Source organism: Pristiophorus japonicus, chromosome 30, assembly GCF_044704955.1.
Source record: "Pristiophorus japonicus isolate sPriJap1 chromosome 30, sPriJap1.hap1, whole genome shotgun sequence".
Lineage (NCBI taxonomy): Eukaryota > Metazoa > Chordata > Chondrichthyes > Pristiophoridae > Pristiophorus > Pristiophorus japonicus.
Genome location: NC_092006.1, coordinates 13,533,202 through 13,550,925, shown reverse-complemented (window position 1 = coordinate 13,550,925; position 17,724 = coordinate 13,533,202). Strand labels below are relative to the sequence as shown.

Sequence of the window (17,724 nt, the reverse complement as noted above, 5' to 3'; positions counted from 1 at the left end):
ACAGTGCTCTCACGCAGGATGTGAGCTTCATGGATGCTGCCCAGAGATTTAGCATTCACTGCCAGTATAACTTGCTGGTGGTTGACACGAGTTGGACATTCAGGGAATGGAATCCCTTGCGGTTCCTGAAAACCTCAGCATCCTGAAAAGGTGCCCGCATCGCGATGTGCGTACAGTCTATTGCTCCCTGCACCTTGGGGAAGTTTGCAATTCTGGAGGATCCTAGAGCCCTCTCACTCTGTGCCTCCCTGGTCATACGGAAGCTGATCAAGTCCCTCCTGTGTGTGTACAGGGCTTCAGTGACCTGTCTAATGCAGCGATGTGTGGCATGCTGAGAAAGCCCGCAAATGTCGCCAGCTGAGGCCTGAAAAGAACCCGAGGTGTAGAACGACAGTGCCGCGGTGACTTTGACCTCGACGGACAGTGCACTACTGATGGTGCTGGCAGGCTGCGGATCTGCCCTTATCAGCTGGCATACCTCAGTGATAACCTCTTTGTGGAAGCACAGTCTCCGAAGGCAGGTGGTGTTGGGCAAGTTGAAGGAAGACTGTTTCTCCTTGTACTTGTGGGAGATGGAACGTCTGGTCCTCCTCATCAGTCTGTCACTTCGTACATTGGGCACATACTGCTGTGCAGCGTTCCTTCGGTGATCTCGAGTCTGCTGCATGTATTTGGTCACCAAGAGAGGGCGAGAAAGGACAGGCCCCATTGCAGTAGTTCTGTTTTCCACCGATTGGTCCCAAACAAGGAATGTCCTGACGAACACACCTCTTCAATTCCAATCGGTCACAGTGTGGTCAAGATGTTTTTAGAGATGCTCAGATCAACTCCAACGCCCTGCAGGGTACGTCCGTACTCCGCCAAGGCTGAAGCACAGCGGCCTTTTAAAGGTCGCAACATGTGATCGAGAACATGGCGTCCATAACGCTGTGATTTGTTCCGGTTAGCTCCATTCTTTGTGGGCGCTTTTTTGAGCGAGCGATAGTGTGGGTGAAATGTGAGGTGGTGAAATTGACAATGGGCGATCTCCATGGCCGCTAGTTTGGGTAAATATGCTCCTTACGACAAAAAACAATCAGCGGGCGTTAATATTGAATCTCGCCGTTAATTCCGTGTGGAAAGTAATGCTGGGTTGAAGTTGCCCGTTCTGCTGAATCCACCCCCAAAAAAGTGGGCGGGGGGAGATATTTTTTCTCGGCGTTAAGCACACGGGGAAAGTAACGTTCGGCGCTAAGTCTCCAAAAAATGCCCGTTTCCATATTGTGCCAAAATGGGCGACATCTGGGCATTATACGTCATCTCAGTGGTAAAATGGGCGTTAAGCATGGCAAAAAAAAAGTGGAGGTTCTCGCCCATTGAGTCTTATCAAGCAGCTGGTTTGCAGCACTGGGGAGAGCCGGAGGCTGGGGGCCATACTGATTCGCACCGACTCACTCTGAAGTCAGGGAGCGAGCAGTGGGACAGAGGCGGGGAACGGGGCTCCAGAAAGTGAGGGAGGGGTTTGGAGCGAAGGTGGAGGGGTGAGCGAGGGAAAGGTGGCAGTGAGGATGTGGGTGGTGTTGCGGGTGGCAGACAGCGTAATGGGGAGGGGGATAGGAACAGAGAAAATAGGTGCAGGAGTCGGGCCTTCGAGCCTGCACCGCCATTCAATATGATCATGGCTGAGGCTGTGAGCAGGGGGCTGGGGAGGGGGAGGTTGGGGGAAGAGGGTGTGGGGTGCGTGGGGGGGCTGAGTGAGGGTGAGGGAGGGGCCTCCCACTGACGGCCCTCCTCCCTCTCTCAGTGACATCACCTGTTGTCTGTAACCTGGCTTCCTGTGTGTGGGGGGGCGGGGGGGGAGGTCAGAGGTCAGAGGCAACAAGGGGACATTGTGAGATCAGCGCCGTTGCCCCCGGCGACAGGCCCAGTGTAGAGGGGCAGGTGGGGGTGTGGGCCCATACAGACGGTGACACTCGAGGGAGAGAGAGGGAGGCTGCAAACAGGAAGAAAAACGTGCTGATCGTGTTGCTCAGAGCAGACCCAAGAAGCCCACCCCCGGACCCCCTCAGTCTGTGCCCTCACTGTGAGAATGAGCAAATCCTCCCCCACTGCCCCCCAGGGGCCCCCCGCCTGCACAGAAGACTTCACCGAGACGGCGGCCGTGGTGATGGACAACGGCACCGGCTATACCAAGGCTGGCTTTGCCGGCGACGACAAGCCCAGCGTGGTGGTCCACTCCCTGGTGGGCATCCCCAACCAGACGGACAACGACCCGCGCAAGGGGCCCGACTACTACATCGGCAGCGCCATCCCCAGTGACCCGTGGATCACCAAGACCCAGGTGGTCACCAAAGGCATCGTGACAGACTGGGACGCTCTGGAGATGCTCATGCACCACGTCTTCTACCATGAGCTGCGGGTGGCCCCTGAGGATCAGGCGGTGCTGCTCTCCGACAGCCCGCTGTCGCCCACCACCAACCGGGAGAAGTCGGCCGAGCTGCTGTTCGAGAACTTCGGGGTGCCGGCCATGTACGTGGCCCACCAGAGCGTGCTGTCGCTGTACTCCACCGGGAGGATCAACGGCCTGATCATCGAGTCGGGCCTGGGGGTCTCCTGCACGGCGCCCATCTACAACGGCTACACATTGCCCCATGCCACCTACCGCCTGGACCTGGCTGGGGGCAGGCTGAGCGAGTACATGGCCAAGCTGCTGGAGGACTGCGGCAACACCTTCAGCCCCGAGGAGATGCACATCGTGCACAACATCAAGGAGACCTGCTGCTACGTGGCGCAGGACTTCAACAAGGAGATGGTGGCCAACGAGAGCGACTACCTGACCGACTACAAGCTTCCCGACGGACACATCATCACCATCGGCAACCAGCGCTTCCGCTGCCCCGAGTCGCTGTTCAAGCCCGAGGCGGTGGGGCTGACTGACCCCGGCCTCCACGTGCTGGCCATGAAGAGCCTGAAGAAGTGCAAGGCCAAGCACCGGCCCGAGCTGTTCAACAACATCGTGCTGTCGGGCGGCTCCTCCATGTTCCCCGGCCTCGCCGAGCGCATCCAGAAGGAGATGGGCGAGCTGGTGCCCAGCCGCTTCAAGCTCAACGTCTACGCCTCGCCCCAGCGCAAGTTCTCGGTGTGGATTGGGGGCTCCATCACAGCCAGCCTCAACACCTTCCGGTCCATGTGGGTGTGTCGCAAGGACTACGACGAGAAAGGTCCGGCGATTGTCCATCGCAAGTGTTTCTGAGCGATTGGCGGAACGTGTGCGTGCACACGCCAGTGTGTATGGCCAGCGAGTGCTGACATTCTGATAAATAAACAGAATTAAAAACTCCCACCCTGGTCTCGCTGGCCCCTCATTGCACGGGACGGCAGGGAACCAAACCGTCATGCTTCCACACTTGCCGACGACCCAAAACTGGCTGGGGTTGTGAGTCGGGACGAGGATGTAAAGACACAGCGGGTCGACAGAGTGAACCTGTCGAATTCTCTGCCACAGAAAGTTGTTGAGGCCAGTTCGTTAGACAGATTCAAAAGGGAGTTGGATGTGGTCCTTACGGCTAAAGGGATCAAGGGGTATGGAGAGAAAGCAGGAATGGGGGACTGAGGTGAATGATCAGCCATGATCTTATTGAATGGTGGTGCAGGCTCGAAGGGCCGAATGGCCTACTCCTGCACCTATTCTCTATGTTTCTATGTGAATGGGCAAACACATGGCAGATGTAGTATAACGTGGATAAATGTGAAGTTATCTACTTTGGTGGGAAAAACATGAGGACAAAGTATTGTTTAAATGGTGACGGCTTGGGAAGTGTGGATGTACAGAGGGACCTGGGTGTCCTTGTACACCAGACATTGAAAACAAACATGGTGCAGCAAGCAGTTAGGGGCAAATGGGGTACGTTGGCCTACATTGCAAGAGGATTTGTGTACAGGAGCAAGGAGATGCCTTACTCCAGTTATACAGGGCATTGGTGAGACCGCACCAGGAGTATTGTGTGCAGTTTTGGTCTCCTTACCTAAGGAAGGATATACTTGCCATAGAGGGAGTGCAGTGAAGGTTCACCAGACTGATTCCTGGGATGGCAGGACTGTGGTATGAGGAGAGATTGGGTCGACTGGGCCTGTATTCACTGGAGTTTAGAAGAATGAGAGGGGATCTCATTGAAATGTATAAAATTGTGACGGGGTTGGACAGACTGGATCCGGGGAGGATGTTTCCCCCGGGGCTGGGAAGTCTAGAACAAGGGGTCACAGTCTCAGGATACGGGCTAGGAAATTTAGGACTGAGATGAGGAGAAATGTTCTCACTCAGAGGGTGGTGAACCTGTGGAATTCTCGACCACAGAAGGCTGTGGAGGCCAAGTCACTGAATATATTCAAGAGGGAGATCGATAGATTTCGAGACACAAAAGGCATCAAGGGGGCTGGAGAGAAAGTGGGAATATGGTGTGAGGATAGAGGATCAGCCGGGATCATATTGAATGGCCGACTCCTGCTCCGATTTTTTATTTCTACGAAAGTGAGGATTGGTCCAAATGTCACCAGGGGCCCCTTCCCTTCGAATCATGGCTCGCATTGCCCCAGTGGTCTCACTCGGTGTGGGACTGAGCCCCGGGGAGGGGGAGGGGGGCCCGGTGTGGGACTGAGCCCCGGGGAGGGGGAGGGGGGCCCGGTGTGGGACTGAGCCCTGGGGAGGGGGAGAGGGGCCCAGTGTGGGACTGAGCCCTGGGGAGGGGGACTTGATGTTTCACTGAGCCCTCTCACTGCTCCATGCCCCTCTCCTGATGCGGTGGATGTTAAAGATCCTATTCCTTGGAGAACAGGGTGTTGCTGGTGTTCCGGGCAAAACTCCTTCCTCAACCAACTGCCTCCCAATTGTGGGTTCAAGTCTCACTCCAGGAGCTTGAGCATTTCACTCGAGGCTAACACTCCAATGTCGTACTGAGGGAGCGCCGCACTGTCGGAGGGGCGGTACTGAGGGAGCACTGCACTGTCGGAGGGGCGGTACTGAGGGAGCACCGCACTGTCGGAGGGGCGGTACTGAGGGAGCACCGCACTGTCGGAGGGACAGTACTGAGGGAGCGCCGCACTGTCGGAGGGGCAGTACTGAGGGAGCGCCGCACTGTCGGAGGGGCACTACTGAGGGAGCACCGCACTGTCCGGAGGGGCGGTACTGAGGGAGCGCTGCACTGTCGGAGGGGCAGTACTGAGGGAGCGCCGCACTGTCGGAGGGACGGTACTGAGGGAGCGCTGCACTGTCCGAGGGGCAGTACTGAGGGAGCGCCGCACTGTCGGAGGGGCAGTACTGAGGGAGCGTCGCCCTGTCAGAGGGGCGGTACTGAGGGAGCGCCGCACTGTCGGAGGGGCGGTACTGAGGGAGTGACGCACTGTCGGAGGGGCAGTACTGAGGGAGCGCCGCACTGTCGGAGGGACGGTACTGAGGGAGCGCTGCACTGTCCGAGGGGCAGTACTGAGGGAGCGCCGCACTGTCGGAGGGGCAGTACTGAGGGAGCGTCGCCCTGTCAGAGGGGCGGTACTGAGGGAGCGCCGCACTGTCGGAGGGGCGGTACTGAGGGAGTGACGCACTGTCGGAGGGGCCATCTTTCGGATGAGACGTTAAACCGAGGCCCCGTCTGCCCTCTCGGGTGGGTGTAAAAGATCCCGGGGCTACTATTGGAAGAAGAGCAGGGGGAGTTCTCCCCGGTGTCCTGGGCCCAATATTTATCCCTCAACCAACATCACTAAAACAGATGATCTGGGTCATTATCATATCGCTGTGTGTGGGAGATAGGGAGGGGTTGTGGGGCTGGAGGAGGTTACAGAGAAAGGGAGGGGTGTAGATGCTGAAGCGGGTTACAGAGTCAGGGAGGGGTGTAGAGGCTGGAGGAAGTTACAGAGATAGGGAGGGGTGTAGGGGCTGGAGGAGGTTACGGAGATCGGGAGGTGTAGGGACTGGAGGGTGTTGCAGAGATAGGGAGGGGTGTAGGGGCTGGAGGAGGTTGCAGGGATAGGGAGAGGTATAGGGACTCAAGGAGGTTACAGAGATCAGGAGGGGTGTCGGGCTGGAGGAGGTTACAGAGTTAGGGATGGGCATAGGGGCTGGAGGTGGTTGCAGAGATAGGGAGGGGTATAGGGGCTGGAGGAGATCACAGAGATAAGAAGGGATGTAGGGGCTGGAGGTGGTTACAGAGATAGGGAGCGGTGTAGGGGCTGGAGGAGGTTACAGAGATAGGGAGGGGTGTCGGGGTTGGAGGAGGTTACAGAGATAGGGAGGGGTTGTGGGGCTGGAGGAGGTTACAGAGATAGGGAGGGGTTTAGGGGCTGGAGGAGGTTACAGATATAGGGAGGGGTGTAGGGGCTGGATGAGGTTACAGAGATAGGGAGGGGTGTAGGGGCCCGTGGAGGTTACAAGATAGGGAGGGGTGTAGGGACCCGTGGAGATTACAGAGATAGAGGGGTGTAGGAGCTGGAGGATGTTACAGAGATCGAGGGGTGTAGAGGCTGGAGGAAGTAACAGAGATATGGAGGGGTGAAGGGGCTGGAGGAGGTTACAGAGATAGGGAGGGTTATAGGGGCTGGAGGAGGTTACAGAGATAGGGAGGGGTGTAGGATCTGGTGGAGGAAGTTACAGAGATAGGGAGGGGTGTCGAAGTGGGAGGAGGTTACAGAGATATGGAGGGGTGTAGGGGCTGGAGGAGGTTACGGAGATCGGGAGGTGTAGGGACTGGAGGGTGTTGCAGAGATAGGGAGGGGTGTAGGGGCTGGAGGAGGTTGCAGGGATAGGGAGAGGTATAGGGACTCGAGGAGGTTACAGAGATCAGGAGGGGTGTTGGGCTGGAGGAGGTTACAGAGTTAGGGAGGGGCATAGGGCCATGAGGAGGTTACATAGATAGGGAGGGGTATAGGGGCTGGAGGAGATAACAGAGATAGGGAGCGGTGTAGGGGCTGGTGGAGAAAGTTACAGAGATCAGGAGGGGTGTAGAAGTGGGAGGAGGTTACAGAGATATGGAGGGGTGTAGGGGCTGAAGGTAGTTACAGAGATAGGGAGAGCAGGAGGTGCTGGAGGAGATTACAGAGATAGGGAAGGCAGTAGGGGCTGGAGGACGTTACAGTGATCGGGAGTGGTGTCGAGGGTTGGAGGACATTACAGAGATAGGGAGGGGTGTAGGGGCTGGAGGAGGCTATAGAGATAGGGAGGGGTGCAGGGGCTGGAGGAGGTTACAGAGATAGGGAGGTGTGTAGAGGCTGGAGGAGATTACAGAGATAGGGAGGGGTGTAGAGGCAGGAGGATATTACAGAGATAGTGAGGGGTGTAGGGGCTGGAGGAGGCTACAGAGATAGGCAGGGGTGTAGGGGCTGGAGGAGGTTACAGTGATAGGGAGGGCTGTAGGGGCTGGAGGAGGTTGCAGGGATAGTGAGAGGTATAGGGGCTGGAGGAGGTTACAGAGATCAGGAGGGGTGTAGGGCTGGAGGAGGTTACAGAGTTAGGGAGGGATATAGGTGCTGGAGGAGGTAACAGAGATAGGGAGGTGTGTAGAGGCTGGAGGAGATTACAGAAATAGGGAGGGGTTGTGGGGCTGGAGGATATTACAGAGAAAGGGAGGGGTTGTGGGGCTGGAGGAGGTTACAGAGATATGGAGGGGTTTAGGGGCTGGAGGAGGTTACAGAGATAGGGAGGGGTGTCGGGGCCCGTGGAGGTTACAAGATAGGGAGAGGTGTAGGGATACGTGGAGGTTACAGAGATCGAGGGGTGTTGAGGCTGGAGGAAGTAACAGAGATATGGAGGGGTGTAGGGGCTGGAGGAGGTTACAGAGATAGGGAGGGTTATAGGGGCTGGAGGAGGTTACAGAGCTAGGGAGGGGTGTAGGATCTGGTGGAGGAAGTTACAGAGATAGGCAGGGGTGTAAAAGCTGGAGGAGGTTACAGAGATATGGAGTTGTGTAGGGGCTGGAGGAGGTTACAGAGATATGGAGAGGTGTTGGGGCTGAAGGTGTTTACAGAGATGGGGAGGGCAATAAGGGCAGGAGGAGGTTACAGAGATAGGCAGAGGTGTTGGGGCTGGAGGACGTTACAGAGCTGTGGAGGGGTGTCGGGGCTGGAGAAGGTTACAGAGATATGGAGGGGTGTAGGGGCTGGAGGTGGTTGCAGGGATAGGGATGGGTGTAGAGCTCGAAGTTACAGAGATATGGAGTTGTGTAGGGGCTGGAGGAGGTTACAGAGATATGGAGAGGTGTTGGGGCTGAAGGTGTTTACAGAGATGGGGAGGGCAATAAGGGCAGGAGGAGGTTACAGAGATAGGCAGAGGTGTTGGGGCTGGAGGACGTTACAGAGCTGTGGAGGGGTGTCGGGGCTGGAGAAGGTTACAGAGATATGGAGGGGTGTAGGGGCTGGAGGTGGTTGCAGGGATAGGGATGGGTGTAGAGCTCGAAGTTACAGAGATAGGGAGGGGTGTAGAGCTGGAGGAGGCTACAGAGATAGGGAGGGGTGTAGGGGCTGGAGGAGGTTGCAGAGATCGGGAGGGCAGTAGAGGCTGGAGGAGGTTACAGAGATAGGGAGGGGTGTAGGGGCTGGAGGAGATTACAGAGATAGGGAGGGGTGTCGGGGCTGGAGGAGATTACAGAGATCGGGAGGGGTGTAGGGGCTGGAGGAGGTTACAGAGAAAGGGAGGGGTGTAGGGGCTGGAGGAGGTTACAGTGATAGGGAGGGCTGTAGGGGCTGGAGGAGGTTGCAGGGATAGTGAGAGGTATAGGGGCTGGAGGAGGTTACAGAGATCAGGAGGGGTGTAGGGCTGGAGGAGGTTACAGAGTTAGGGAGGGATATAGGTGCTGGAGGAGGTAACAGAGATAGGGAGGTGTGTAGAGGCTGGAGGAGATTACAGAAATAGGGAGGGGTTGTGGGGCTGGAGGATATTACAGAGAAAGGGAGGGGTTGTGGGGCTGGAGGAGGTTACAGAGATAGGGAGGGGTTTAGGGGCTGGAGGAGGTTACAGAGATAGGGAGGGGTGTCGGGGCCCGTGGAGGTTACAAGATAGGGAGAGGTGTAGGGATACGTGGAGGTTACAGAGATCGAGGGGTGTTGAGGCTGGAGGAAGTAACAGAGATATGGAGGGGTGTAGGGGCTGGAGGAGGTTACAGAGATAGGGAGGGTTATAGGGGCTGGAGGAGGTTACAGAGCTAGGGAGGGGTGTAGGATCTGGTGGAGGAAGTTACAGAGATAGGCAGGGGTGTAAAAGCTGGAGGAGGTTACAGAGATATGGAGTTGTGTAGCGGCTGGAGGAGGTTACAGAGATATGGAGAGGTGTTGGGGCTGAAGGTGTTTACAGAGATGGGGAGGGGTGTAGGGGCTGGAGGAGGTTACAGAGATAGGGAGTGCAGTAGGGGCTGGAGGAGGTTACAGAGACAGGGAGGTGTGTAGGGGCTGGAGGAGATTACAGAGATAGGGAGGGCAATAGGGGCAGGAGGAGGTTACAGAGATAGGCAGAGGTGTTGGGGCTGGAGGACGTTACAGAGCTGGGGAGGGGTGTCGGGGCTGGAGAAGGTTAGAGAGATATGGAGGGGTGTAGGGGCTGGAGGTGGTTGCAGGGATAGGGATGGGTGTAGAGCTCGAAGTTACAGAGATAGGGAGGGGTGTAGAGCTGGAGGAGGTTACAGAGATAGGGAGGGGTGTAGGGGCTGGAGGAGGTTGCAGAGATCGGGAGGGCAGTAGAGGCTGGAGGAGGTTACAGAGATAGGGAGGGGTGTAGGGGCTGGAGGAGATTACAGAGATAGGGAGGGGTGTCGGGGCTGGAGGAGATTACAGAGATCGGGAGGTGTGTGGGGGCTGGAGGAGGTTACAGAGATAGGGAGGGGTTGTGGGACTGGAGGAGGTTACAGAGATAGGGAGGGGTTTAGGGGCTGGAGGAGGTTACAGATATAGGGAGGGGTGTAGGGGCTGGATGAGGTTACAGAGATAGGGAGGGGTGTAGGGGCCCGTGGAGGTTACAAGATAGGGAGGGGTGTAGGGACCCGTGGAGATTACAGAGATAGAGGGGTGTAGGAGCTGGAGGGTGTTACAGAGATCGAGGGGTGTAGAGGCTGGAGGAAGTAACAGAGATATGGAGGGGTGAAGGGGCTGGAGGAGGTTACAGAGATAGGGAGGGTTATAGGGGCTGGAGGAGGTTACAGAGATAGGGAGGGGTGTAGGATCTGGTGGAGGAAGTTACAGAGATAGGGAGGGGTGTCGAAGTGGGAGGAGGTTACAGAGATATGGAGGGGTGTAGGGGCTGAAGGTAGTTACAGAGATAGGGAGGGCAGGAGATGCTGGAGGAGATTACAGAGATAGGGAAGGCAGTAGGGGCTGGAGGACGTTACAGTGATCGGGAGGGGTGCAGGGGCTGGAGAAAGTTACAGTGATAGGGAGGGGGCTGGAAGACATTACAGAGATAGGGAGGAGTGTAGGGGCTGGAGGAGGCTACAGAGATAGGAAGGGGTGCAGGAGCTGGAGGAGGTTACAGAGATAGGGAGGAGTGTAGGGGCTGGAGGTGGCTACAGAGATAGGAAGGGGTGCAGGGGCTGGAGGAGATTACAGAGATCGGGAGGTGTGTGGGGGCTGGAGGAGGTTACAGAGATAGGGAGGGGTTCTAGGTGCTGTGGCTGGTTATAGAGTCAGGGAGGGGTGTAGGGGCTGGAGGAAGTTACAGAGATAGGGAGGGGTGTAGGGGCTGGAGGAGGCTACAGAGATAGGGAGGGGTGTAGGGGCTGGAGGAGGTTGCAGAGATTGGGAGGGCAGTAGAGGCTGGAGGAGGTTACTGAGATAGGGAGGGGTGTAGGGGCTGGAGGAGATTACAGAGATAGGGAGGGGTGTCGGGGCTGGAGGAGATTACAGAGATCGGGAGGTGTGTGGGGGCTGGAGGTGGTTGCAGGGATAGGGATGGATGTAGAGCTCGAAGTTACAGAGATAGGGAGGGGTGTAGAGCTGGAGGAGGTTACAGAGATAGGGAGGGGTTCTAGGTGCTGTGGCTGGTTACAGAGTCAGGGAGGGGTGTAGGGGCTGGAGGAAGTTACAGAGATAGGGAGGGGTGTAGGGGCTGGAGGAGGCTACAGGGATAGGGAGGGGTGTAGGGGCTGGAGGGGGTTACAGAGATAGGGAGGGGTGTAGGGGCTGGAGGAGGTTACAGAGATATGGAGAGGTGCATGGGCTGAAGGTGGTTACAGAGACGGGGACGGATATAGGGGCTGGAGGAGGTTACAGAGGTAGGGAGGGGCGTAGGGGCTGGAGGAGGTTACAGAGATAGGGAGGGGTGTAGAAGCTGGAGGAGGTTACAGAGATAGGGAGGGGTGTAGGGGCTGGAGGAGGTGACAGAGATAGGGAGGAGTGTAGGGGCTAGGGGAGGTTACAGAGATAGGGAGGTGTGTCGGGTCTGGTGGAGGAAGTTACAGAGATCGGCATGGGTGTCGTGGCTGGAGGAGGTTGCAGAGATAGGGAGTGGTGTTGGAGCTGGAGGAGGTTGCAGAGATAGGGAGGGTTGTAGGGCTGGAGGAGGTTACAGAGATAAGGAGTGCAGTAGGGGCTGGAGGAGGTTGCAGAGACAGGGAGGTGTGTAGGGGCTGGAGGAGATTACAGAGATAGGGAGGGGTGTAGGGGCTGGAGGAGGTTACAGAGATAGGGAGGGGTGTAGGGGCTGGAGGGTGTTACAGAGATACGGAGGGGTGTAGGGGCTGGAGGAGGTTACAGAGATATGGAGGGTGTAGGGGCTGAAGGTGGTTACAGAGAGAGTGAGAGGTGTTGGGGCTGGAGGATACAGAGATAGGGAGGTGTGTCGGGGCTGGAGGATGGTACGGAGATCGTGAGGTGTTGGGACTGGAGGGTGTTGCAGAGATAGGGAGGGGTTTAGGGGCTAGAGGCAGTTACAGAGATAGGGAGGGGTGTAGGGGCTGGAGGAGGTTACAGAGATAGGGAGGGGCGTAGGGGCTGGAGGGTGTTACAGAGATACGGAGGAGTGTAGGGGCTGGAGGAGGTTACCGAGATATGGAGGGTGTAGGGGCTGAAGGTGGTTACAGAGAGAGTGAGAGGTGTTGGGGCTGGAGGAGGTTACAGAGATAGGGAGGGTTATAGGGGCTGGGGGAGGTGACAGAGATAGGGAGGGGTGTAGGGTCTAGAGGAGGTTACAGAGATAGTGAGGGGTGTAGGGGCTGGAGGAGGTTACAGAGATAGGGAGGGATGGAGCGGCTGGAGGAGGTTACAGAGATATGGAGAGGTGTAGGGTCTGGAGGAGGTTACAGAGATAGAGAGGGGTGTCGGGGCTGGAGGTGGTTGCAGAGATAGGGAGGGTGTAGTGGCTGGAGGAGGTTGCAGAGATAGGGAGGAGTGTAGGGGCTGGAGGAGGTTACAGAGATCAGGAGGGGTGTAGGGCTGGAGCAGGTTACAGAGTTAGGGCGGGGCGGAGGGGCTGGAGGAGGTTACAGAGATAGGGAGGGGTATAGGGGCTGGAGGAGGTTACAGAGATATGGAGGGGTAGGGAGGTGTTGCTACAGTTGTACAGGGCCTTGGTGAGGCCAGACCTGGAGTATTGTGTACAGTTTTGGTCTCCTAACCTGAGGAAGGACATTCTTGCTATTGAGGGAGTGCAGCGAAGGTTCACCAGACTGATTCCCGGGATGGCGGGACTGACCTATCAAGAAAGACTGGATCAACTGGGCTTGTATTCACTGGAGTTCAGAAGAATGAGAGGGGACCTCATAGAAACGTTTAAAATTCTGACGGGGTTAGGCAGGTTAGATGCAGGAAGAATGTTCCCAATGTTGGGGAAGTCCAGAACCAGAGGTCACAGTCTAAGGATAAGGGGTAAGCCAGTTAGGACCGAGATGAGGAGAAACTTCTTCACCCAGAGAGTGGTGAACCTGTGGAATTCTCCACCACAGAAAGTTGTTGAGGCCAATTCACTAAATATATTCAAAAAGGAGTTAGATGAAGTCCTTACTACTAGGGGGATCAAGGGGTATGGCGAGAAAGCAGGAATGGGGTACTGAAGTTGCATGTTCAGCCATGAACTCATTGAATGGCGGTGCAGGCTAGAAGGGCCGAATGGCCTACTCCTGCACCTATTTTCTATGTTTCTGATTCCCACGATTCTGGAGGTCAAGAGTCACCATGATATGCACAGAAGAGGAGACAGAGAGAGGGGGAGCAGAGAGGGACTGAAAGCGTGCGTGGCTGTGTGGTGTGTGCTTATTTGCCTGTTGTGGGAGGAACGACGGAGATTCACCAGCAGCAAGAAGCCTACTAAGCACCAAGAACGTTGTTGGCACCGAGTTTTTGTCCAACAAATAATAGCTAACATGGAAGGGATGGAGGAGGCCCTGGAGCTGGTAGCCAGGAACACTGGTGGCAGAGGGCTCCCAATGGTCCCGGAGCGTGGCACTGCCCCCCAAGGTGATGCACTCCCATTGCCAACCACACATGAGAGCCAGGGGCAACATCTTGCTTCTGGCTCAGAGCACGTTCCCACCTCGGGACCATCCTCTCACGTATCCGTCCAAGCAGCGTCTCGGCCGTCACCCAAAGGGTTGGTTTGTCCAGAAATACTGATGATTTCAGACTAATGTTTGATTTAAATGTTTTTTATTTAACAAAACCTTGCAGCACATTGGCTCAGATAGCTGCACCGTTACACGCTGGTGATACCTTAACATCAAAGGGTATAATTACACTTAACTTCAATCAACCTAAACTTTAACTGTCACCAAGGTGATGCCTACCATTGACGTATGACCTGCACACCCAGCAGTGTGTCAGCCTTGGAAATAACACCAACGTTCTTTCAGGCAAAGCGATCATTGATGAGCTCCTGACGTAAGGCTCTTGCAGCTATCATGCCACCATGGGCCCTTTCATTGGTCTACAGGGGGGCAGGGGCATGGCTTCAGCATCAGCCTGATTGTCTGGGCCGACGTCAGCGTCCGCCTCCTTGTCCTCCTCTTCCTCTCTCTGGTGAGGTGGACTGTCAGACTATCAGGCAATTCTTGTCCCCTCCTGATAGCCAAGTTGTGCAGCATGGAGCACACCACCACGAATTGAGCTACCTGCTCAGGGTGGTATTGGAGCTCGCCTCCTGAGTGGTCCAGGCATCTAAAGCGCTGCTTCAGCACTCCAATGGTTTTCTCTGGGATATTGCGAGTTGCTCTGTGGCTCTCGTTGTATCGCCTCTCGGCTTCGGTGTGGGTGTCACGCAGCGGGGTGTCATCAGCCAGGTGGCGAGGCCGTATCCTTTGTCACCAAGCATCCAGCATTGACCTTGTGGCTGATTGTTAAACAAGTCAGATACAGTGCTCTCACGCAGGATGTGCGCTTCATGGATGCTGCCCAGAGATTTAGCATTCACTGCCAGTATAACTTGCTGGTGGTTGACACGAGTTGGACATTCAGGGAATGGAATCCCTTGCGGTTCCTGAAAACCTCAGCATCCTGAAAAGGTGCCCGCATCGCGATGTGCGTACAGTCTATTGCTCCCTGCACCTTGGGGAAGTTTGCAATTCTGGAGGATCCTAGAGCCCTCTCACTCTGTGCCTCCCTGGTCATACGGAAGCTGATCAAGTCCCTCCTGTGTGTGTACAGGGCTTCAGTGACCTGTCTAATGCAGCGATGTGTGGCATGCTGAGAAAGCCCGCAAATGTCGCCAGCTGAGGCCTGAAAAGAACCCGAGGTGTAGAACGACAGTGCCGCGGTGACTTTGACCTCGACGGACAGTGCAGTACTGATGGTGCTGGCAGGCTGCGGATCTGCCCTTATCAGCTGGCATACCTCAGTGATAACCTCTTTGTGGAAGCACAGTCTCCGAAGGCAGGTGGTGTTGGGCAAGTTGAAGGAAGACTGTTTCTCCTTGTACTTGTGGGAGATGGAACGTCTGGTCCTCCTCATCAGTCTGTCACTTCGTACATTGGGCACATACTGCTGTGCAGCGTTCCTTCGGTGATCTCGAGTCTGCTGCATGTATTTGGTCACCAAGAGAGGGCGAGAAAGGACAGGCCCCATTGCAGTAGTTCTGTTTTCCACCGATTGGCCCCAAACAAGGAATGTCCTGACAAACACACCTCTTCAATTCCAATCGGTCACAGTGTGGTCAAGATGTTTTTAGAGATGCTCAGATCAACTCCAACGCCCTGCAGGGTACGTCCGTACTCCGCCAAGGCTGAAGCACAGCGGCCTTTTAAAGGTCGCAACATGTGATCGAGAACATGGCGTCCATAACGCTGTGATTTGTTCCGGTTAGCTCCATTCTTTGTGGGCGCTTTTTTGAGCGAGCGATAGTGTGGGTGAAATGTGAGGTGGTGAAATTGACAATGGGCGATCTCCATGGCCGCTAGTTTGGGTAAATATGCTCCTTACGACAAAAAACAATCAGCGGGCGTTAATATTGAATCTCGCCGTTAATTCCGTGTGGAAAGTAATGCTGGGTTGAAGTTGCCCGTTCTGCTGAATCCACCCCCAAAAAAGTGGGCGGGGGGAGATATTTTTTCTCGGCGTTAAGCACACGGGGAAAATAACGTTCGACGCTAAGTCTCCAAAAAATGCCCGTTTCCATATTGTGCCAAAATGGGCGACATCTGGGCATTATACGTCATCTCAGCGGTAAAATGGGCGTTAAGCATGGCAAAAAAAAAGTGGAGGTTCTCGCCCATTGAGTCTTATCAAGCAGCTGGTTTGCAGCACTGGGGAGAGCCGGGGGCTGGGGGCCAGACTGATTCGCACCGACTCACTCTGAAGTCAGGGAGCGAGCAGTGGGACAGAGGCGGGGAACGGGGCTCCAGAAAGTGAGGGAGGGGTTTGGAGCGAAGGTGGAGGGGTGAGCGAGGGAAAGGTGGCAGTGAGGATGTGGGTGGTGTTGCGGGTGGCAGACAGCGTAATGGGGAGGGGGATAGGAACAGAGAAAATAGGTGCAGGAGTCGGGCCTTCGAGCCTGCACCGCCATTCAATATGATCATGGCTGAGGCTGTGAGCAGGGGGCTGGGGAGGGGGAGGTTGGGGGAAGAGGGTGTGGGGTGCGTGGGGGGGCTGAGTGAGGGTGAGGGAGGGGCCTCCCACTGACGGCCCTCCTCCCTCTCTCAGTGACATCACCTGTTGTCTGTAACCTGGCTTCCTGTGTGTGTGGGGGGGGGGGGGAGGTCAGAGGTCAGAGGCAACAAGGGGACATTGTGAGATCAGCGCCGTTGCCCCCGGCGACAGGCCCAGTGTAGAGGGGCAGGTGGGGGTGTGGGCCCATACAGACGGTGACACTCGAGGGAGAGAGAGGGAGGCTGCAAACAGGAAGAAAAGCGTGCTGATCGTGTTGCTCAGAGCAGACCCAAGAAGCCCACCCCCGGACCCCCTCAGTCCGTGCCCTCGCTGTGTAGAATGAGCAAATCCTCCCCCACTGCCCCCCAGGGGCCCCCCGCCTGCACAGAAGACTTCACCGAGACGGCGGCCGTGGTGATGGACAACGGCACCGGCTATACCAAGGCTGGCTTTGCCGGCGACGACAAGCCCAGCGTGGTGGTCCACTCCCTGGTGGGCATCCCCAACCAAACGGACAACGACCCGCGCAAGGGGCCCGACTACTACATCGGCAGCGCCATCCCCAGTGACCCGTGGATCACCAAGACCCAGGTGGTCACCAAAGGCATCGTGACAGACTGGGACGCTCTGGAGATGCTCATGCACCACGTCTTCTACCATGAGCTGCGGGTGGCCCCTGAGGATCAGGCGGTGCTGCTCTCCGACAGCCCGCTGTCGCCCACCGCCAACCGGGAGAAGTCGGCCGAGCTGCTGTTCGAGAACTTCGGGGTGCCGGCCATGTACGTGGCCCACCAGAGCGTGCTGTCGCTGTACTCCACCGGGAGGATCAACGGCCTGATCATCGAGTCGGGCCTGGGGGTCTCCTGCACGGCGCCCATCTACAACGGCTACACATTGCCCCATGCCACCTACCGCCTGGACCTGGCTGGGGGCAGGCTGAGCGAGTACATGGCCAAGCTGCTGGAGGACTGCGGCAACACCTTCAGCCCCGAGGAGATGCACATCGTGCACAACATCAAGGAGACCTGCTGCTACGTGGCGCAGGACTTCAACAAGGAGATGGTGGCCAACGAGAGCGACTACCTGACCGACTACAAGCTTCCCGACGGACACATCATCACCATCGGCAACCAGCGCTTCCGCTGCCCCGAGTCGCTGTTCAAGCCCGAGGCGGTGGGGCTGACTGACCCCGGCCTCCACGTGCTGGCCATGAAGAGCCTGAAGAAGTGCAAGGCCAAGCACCGGCCCGAGCTGTTCAACAACATCGTGCTGTCGGGCGGCTCCTCCATGTTCCCCGGCCTCGCCGAGCGCATCCAGAAGGAGATGGGCGAGCTGGTGCCCAGCCGCTTCAAGCTCAACGTCTACGCCTCGCCCCAGCGCAAGTTCTCGGTGTGGATTGGGGGCTCCATCACGGCCAGCCTCAACACCTTCCGGTCCATGTGGGTGTGTCGCAAGGACTACGACGAGAAAGGTCCGGCGATTGTCCATCGCAAGTGTTTCTGAGCGATTGGCGGAACGTGTGCGTGCACACGCCAGTGTGTATGGCCAGCGAGTGCTGACATTCTGATAAATAAACAGAATTAAAAACTCCCACCCTGGTCTCGCTGGCCCCTCATTGCACGGGACGGCAGGGAACCAAATCGTCATGCTTCCACACTTGCCGACGACCCAAAACTGGCTGGGGTTGTGAGTCGGGACGAGGATGTA

At 56.7% G+C, this 17,724-nt stretch overlaps 2 protein-coding genes across 2 annotated transcripts; both read left to right on the top strand.

Annotated features, from left to right (window-relative positions):
• The first annotated feature begins 2,068 nt into the window (after positions 1 to 2,068).
• LOC139240124 (actin-1-like) lies at positions 2,069 to 3,232 on the top strand. Its single transcript, XM_070868500.1, has one exon. It carries the CDS (start codon positions 2,069 to 2,071, stop codon positions 3,230 to 3,232), a length of 1,164 nt encoding a protein of 387 aa, XP_070724601.1.
• A 13,124-nt stretch (positions 3,233 to 16,356) lies between these two features.
• On the top strand, positions 16,357 to 17,520 carry LOC139240123 (actin-1-like). Its single transcript, XM_070868499.1, has one exon. It carries the CDS (start codon positions 16,357 to 16,359, stop codon positions 17,518 to 17,520), a length of 1,164 nt encoding a protein of 387 aa, XP_070724600.1.
• Positions 17,521 to 17,724: the final 204 nt, after the last annotated feature.

Excerpts from the sequence above, each read along its gene's own strand:
- LOC139240124 (XM_070868500.1), top strand. The coding sequence starts at position 2,069 with ATGAGCAAATCCTCCCCCACTGCCCCCCAGGGGCCCCCCGCCTGCACA.
- LOC139240123 (XM_070868499.1), top strand. The coding sequence starts at position 16,357 with ATGAGCAAATCCTCCCCCACTGCCCCCCAGGGGCCCCCCGCCTGCACA.